The sequence below is a fragment of the Mastomys coucha genome, unplaced genomic scaffold, assembly GCF_008632895.1.
Source record: "Mastomys coucha isolate ucsf_1 unplaced genomic scaffold, UCSF_Mcou_1 pScaffold9, whole genome shotgun sequence".
Taxonomy (NCBI): Eukaryota; Metazoa; Chordata; class Mammalia; order Rodentia; family Muridae; genus Mastomys; species Mastomys coucha.
Genome location: NW_022196915.1, coordinates 27,543,266 through 27,549,156, shown reverse-complemented (window position 1 = coordinate 27,549,156; position 5,891 = coordinate 27,543,266). Strand labels below are relative to the sequence as shown.

The 5,891-nt window shown below is 40.7% G+C and overlaps 1 protein-coding gene across 5 annotated transcripts in view; it reads right to left on the bottom strand.

Annotated features, from left to right (window-relative positions):
- Positions 1 to 5,891, bottom strand: part of Dydc1 (DPY30 domain containing 1) — a 20,315-nt gene that overhangs the window by 5,256 nt on the left and 9,168 nt on the right. For all 5 annotated transcript variants that reach the window (XR_004116384.1, XM_031362454.1, XM_031362457.1 and 2 more), the window contains exon 4: positions 3,678 to 3,767. Coding sequence is in view for 4 of the 5 variants with exons in the window: in XM_031362454.1 (XP_031218314.1) it covers positions 3,678 to 3,767 (90 nt within the window). In the remaining variant the exon portion in view is untranslated. The remainder of the gene's footprint in view (positions 1 to 3,677; positions 3,768 to 5,891) is intronic.

Below are 5,891 nucleotides of genomic sequence, written 5' to 3'. Positions count from 1 at the left end.
AAAAACAAAAAACAAAAAACAAAAAAAAAACAAAAACAAAAAACAAAAATGAGTGGAGCAGAGGTGAAAGGTAAATCTCAGTTGCTGAGGATGCCATGCCTTTCAGACACAGTCCTGGGCTGAAAGAGACCTGAGTACCTTTTATCCAGGGGACCAGTTCTTAAGGTTCCAGAAGGTACCATGCAAGCTTCCAAAGGAAAGAAACAACAGCTATGATGCCTATGAACCACAACGACCAGTACTGCAGGATAACCCGAGTGGTCCAACAGTGCCACATAGACCTTCGTGGTAAACAAGAGCTCTCCAACTGGACTTAAGATCTAATCAACATGAGCGGCATCCTGCTTGGTACTGGAAACCTAGCTAACTACTCAGGCTGAGTAAATTCATGGATCTTAAAGGAGAACCTACCACCGTTTTACTAAACCCACATAGTTCCTAACACTCTAGATATTTGTCCTTGAACCCATATGTAAATGTTTGGTTCACCTAAGGAAAGTCATTAAACTTCTCTGAACAACTGACAGAAACTATTACAGAAAGCCACATTAAAGTAAATTGAAATCACATTAAAATTAAATTAATAGAAAGCCTCATTAAATTAAAATGCTTAACTGAGGAGTCCAGATCCAATGGATACATCTACCAAACAGCTCATGCACCTAAGGCTCAGGGGACATGGCCGAGAGAGCAAAAGATGGTAAGAACCAGAGGACGGGGAAGTTTGTTATGAGACGGTCTCCTAGTAGTGTCAGAAGCTACAGATATGAAGTCTCACAGCCATGACTGCATAAACACAAACTGATCGAGGACAACAACAGCCAAAGGGGATGAGAAAAGCCCTAGGCAACTAAGGAACAATGAGAGGAGGAGAAATAGTCTTCCCCAGAGAAAAGCACCCTAAATAGTTACACAATGCCAAATGTTCAGCCATGAAAACATATACAAAAGTTACATTATACAGCAGAGCAGGTTCTACTTAGGAATATATACATATATGGGAATAATGGGAAATTATTAATATTGATTAATTAATTATTAATGGGAAATAATTAATGGGAAAAGGCAATGAATTTGAAAGAAAATAAGGAGACGTGGGAGGGCTTGGTGGGAGAAAAGGAAATAAAGAAGTGATGTAATTACATTATAATATTAAAAATAGAAGGAAAATGTATAAAAAGATACATTTATGAAATTTTCTAAGACAATAAATATTATGAATTTTAAAGATGGGCAGAAACATTAAACTTGAAGCAAATGTCCTAGCAACTATGAAAAGCAACAATACTAAAATAACAACTTAGAACAAGATTTTTTGTTTGTTTTTTGTTTTTCAAGACAGGATTTCTCTGTGTAGCCCTGGCTGTCCTGGATCTCACTCTGTAGACCAGGCTGGCCTCGAACTCAGAAATCCGCCTGCCTCTGCTTCCGCCTCCCAAGTGCTGGGATTAAAGGTATGCGCCACCACCACCCAGCTAGAACAAGATTTTTAAAGAGAACTTGAAGTTGGGTTTTATATAAAGGAAGAGAGGAATAGATATTTCTAAATGAATTAACCTTGTCCAAGCTACTGTACCATGCCCAAGTGGTCTCCATAGGTCCTTAGCAACACTTATACTCTGCAGTGGCAACACCTATATTCTGCATGGCAAGCCACTTCTGAATGAGAAGGCTTTCTTCTTATCAAGCCAACATACTATGGCATCCTTTTTTTCATCATTATGACCTTCAGCAGGGTCACATGACTCGTGATGAGATAAGGCATTTTGGCAGTTCAAAGATGATTCAATTTGTGACTGTACATATGGCCACCCTAATTATAGAGATATATGTGGTACTATTTTGCAATGATGCTTGCATTTTTTCTAGGAAGTTTTTATTTATTACTTTTGACCATTTTTGAGATAGGGTTTCTCTATGTAGTCCTGGCTGTCTTAGAGCTTGCTATGTGAACCAGACTGGTCTTGAACTCAACGAGGAGATTCCTCTGCCTCACTGCATGCTAGGATCAAAAGTCTGAGCCAGGAAGTTATTACCTTGCATCCACACAGTAACCCCACGCTGTTTATATACTTACAAGAGCACCATCCTCAACTATAAGGATGACTATTTGACACAAACCTTTCCCCCAGTTGTTTTAACTAAACCAGAAAAATGAATCCATTCCTCTGCAATGGTAGGAACTTCAACCTATGACTCTCTAGAACCCAATAAATTCCAAGTTCCTCATCCTTTGCCATAAACCAGAGTATCAGGAGAGAGGCTGAAATCAACCTCAGAGTGCAGCAGAGGAGGCACTCCTGTTAGTTCTTACTCTTGCTCCCAGGGGTCTGAAGCAAGCATCTCTGACTGGCCTCTCTTTAACACAGGAGTCCTCATACAATTTGACCATGATAGTTTATATTATGTGTCTATAGTCCTGAACAAGGGACACAAAAGGACTCTGAGCAGTGATTAAGTGTTTCCAAGGTGGAGATGAGTATCATTAAGCCAATATGGACACAAAATACTGAAATTGTCTTGGCTCTGGTGACACAGGCTTGGTACCTGGAGCCATTCATGTGACCCTCTGGTGTGTTATATGTGTGAGCTTATGCACATACCTCAAAAATGTTCCTGTTGCCCAAGCTAACAGACTAGAAACTGGATATTAAAACTATGCAAATTCTTGATTTCATCCTTCAATATCTCACCTGTCTTATTCAATTCACCGACCCTATGTATATTTAAAGAAATGTTCACCACGTCTTTAATCCTAGCACTCAGGAGGCAGAAGCATGATTTCTGAGATCTGAATACCAGACCAGCCTGGTCTACAGAGAGATTTCCAGGACAGCCTAGTCTACAGAGAGAGTTCAAGGCCAGCCTGGTCTACAGAGAGAGTTCCAGGACAGCCTGGTCTACAGAGAGAGTTCCAGGACAGCCTGGTCTACAGAGAGAGTTCAAGGCCAGCCTGGTCTACAGAGAGAGTTCCAGGACAGCCTGGTCTACAGAGAGAGTTCCAGGACAGCCAGGGCTACACAGAGAAACCCTGTCTCAGAAAAATAAAACAAAACAAGAAAATGTTTCACAAGATGGGTTTTTTTCTCATTAATGTATTAATAAACATATCGAATACATTTGATGCAAGTTGCTTTTGATTTCAGTGTTAATTGAGGGTTCAATAAAGAGAGTTTCAATTGGATAGGGAAGAAAGTAGCTATAAACATTCAGAAGCCATTCAGAAGTCTGGCCTATGATGCACATATTTTCAGGATATCAGGAATTATTACCAGTGAAAATAGGTGTTTTTAAAAATTAACTCACTTCATTGTTTATTTTCGTAAGAGACATGAAAATCAACATGAGAACAGATTTTTTTTTTTAGGCATAAATGACATTTTGATAAATGTGACATGAAGAAAAGTGACATACAGCTATCTCATCTATCAAGTACCTTCAAATCAGCCACCATAATTAACAACAGCTGTTTCCTGACAAAACCATTAGCGGAGTCCCTCAAGAGACCTTTGTGGCTCACAAAGGCACATGCATGACTGTACTCACTTCCAGAGTGATGCCTATGGTCCTGTGCTACAACCACTACCCAAGCCTTTCTGCTGGCATGACTGGAAGAAACAGCCTGGAGAGTCTAGAAGCTTCTAACAAGCAGACATGTAACAAAAACTTCAGATTACCTTACTTGATTTTTCTTGCTCTGTCTTGAAATCTTCTGTCTTCTCTTTCTCTTTTTGTTGCATTTCCAACTCCAACTGGAATGCCAGCTGCTGCTCAAGAATCACAAGAGTTGGAATCATATGGCAGTTACAGCAGATCAATAGCTAGACATTAGCTCTACCACTCCTGCTTGCTTCCTTGTCTTAGCCAGGTCCTACCTACATAGTCCAGGCTGGACTCTAACTCATAACACTCCTCTTGCCTCTATAGCTCTAGTGCTGACCTTACCAGAACTACCACAGTTGCTTATGGCTCACTTTTAAGTCCCCAACTAAATTTCAGGAAATTAGAACAATGATTATAGTCTCAAATAATACTCAGCTTCTACAATGACTGATTTCCTTAAGACACTTCTTTACTTGCTGATGGTAGGTAGCAGTGCATGCAGACTCAAGCTATGTCTCTTTTGTTCTTGAACCTACAAACAGGACTAAAGTGATTTTTTCTGTGATGAGATCTTTAAAAGTACTGCTAGGAAAAAAACTAAACTTTGAATGCAGGACAGTGAGGGAGAACAATCTGATAAACTATCTGTAAGGAGGACTGAGTAACAGTGTGCAAACAGATGTCAGCATAACCCCTTCGGACCAAATGCGATGCAGCTCCTGTTTGGGTACAGCCCGGAAGCTAAGCATATTGTGTATATTCTGTGATGGTTGAAGGAAAATAAAATAGAAAAAAATAATGGTACAAAATACACAAAAGTTATATAACATCCAAGTTCCAGAATATAAATAAAGTTTTATTGAAATGTAGCTAGGCTCGATGGATTGTAAATTGTCTGTGACTGCTTTTCACGGACAACTGAAGAGCAAAGCAGCATGACAGAGGCACCATGTGGAACTACAGGTCAGAGATAACACAGCATACTAGCCAGGTTTCAAATGTTGTGATATCACTACACTCCAACGTTATATATATAAAAAAAAAAAAGATACTGTCTAATCAAACAAGGGAGCTAGGTACAGTGACACATATTTACAATCCCAGCTTTTAGGAGCTTAAGACCAGAGGATCTGAAATTGGAGGCCTATTTGGGCTCCTATAACAAAGACACTATCGAAAACAAACAATCGAACAAAAGACCAGGACGTTGAATGGCATGCTTTGAAGATATAATGAGACATGAATTGTTTTCTTACCTCAATGGCAAACTATAATTTGTTTTGTTTAATGTAGGGAGCCAGCATTCGCCATGGCAAGATGGCGCCTACTTCCGCTGTTAACTCCTAGTAAACAACTGTTTGCGCATGTGCGTAGAGTGAAAAAGACGCCGTGTCACGGTTCATTCTGGGGCGTTACGTAGGGTAATGAGTGGACAGCCAATCATGGGCAGACACGCCACGCTGTGGGCAGACACACTGCACTGTGGTGTATATAAGCAGTGCGGATTTTGGGCTCGATCTCCTTTTCCCTCTGGGAGAGGGCAGTAAATGTCGCTGCAGAAGGAACCTAGTGTGTCCGTGTGTCTTCTTCCTGGCGAGACAACTGCGCGGGCTACAGTTTAATATAATGACACTGCCCTAAAAAAATTCCAGTGATCATCATTCACAGATGAGGTACACATCAATAGACTCCACTCACAGGGAAGCAAGGGTCAAAGATCATCAGATAGCTAAGTGGGTAAAAGCACTGTCAGCAAGCCTGACAGACCTGAATTCAATACCCATAACTGATCTAAAGGAGGAAGAACACAAGCAACGCCACAATCCAGCCTTCTGACCTCCACACAGGGTGTGCATGTGTTCTATTCCCACCCCTGCATAAATTACGCACACATACACTCTCCACTAATATTGTTTTAATTTTAAAAAGAAAACAAACGTTAGGGGAAAAAAATAGTAGAGCTGGGCAATGGTGGTGTACACCTTTAATCCCAGCACTTGGTAGGCAAAGGCAGCCGGATTTCTGAGTTCGAAGCCAGCCTGGTCTACAGAGTGAGTTCCAGGACAGTTCCAGGGCTATACAGAGTAACCATCTCAAAAAACCATAAAAAGAAAAAAAAAAGAAGAAGAAAAAAGTTTGCTGGGTGTGGTGGCGCATGATTTTAATTCCAGCACTTGGGATGCAATGGCAAACTGATCTCTATGAGTTTGAGGCCACCCTGGTCTACAGAGTGAGTTCCAGGACAGCCAGGTACACAGTGAAACTCTATCTCAGAGAGAGAGAGAGAG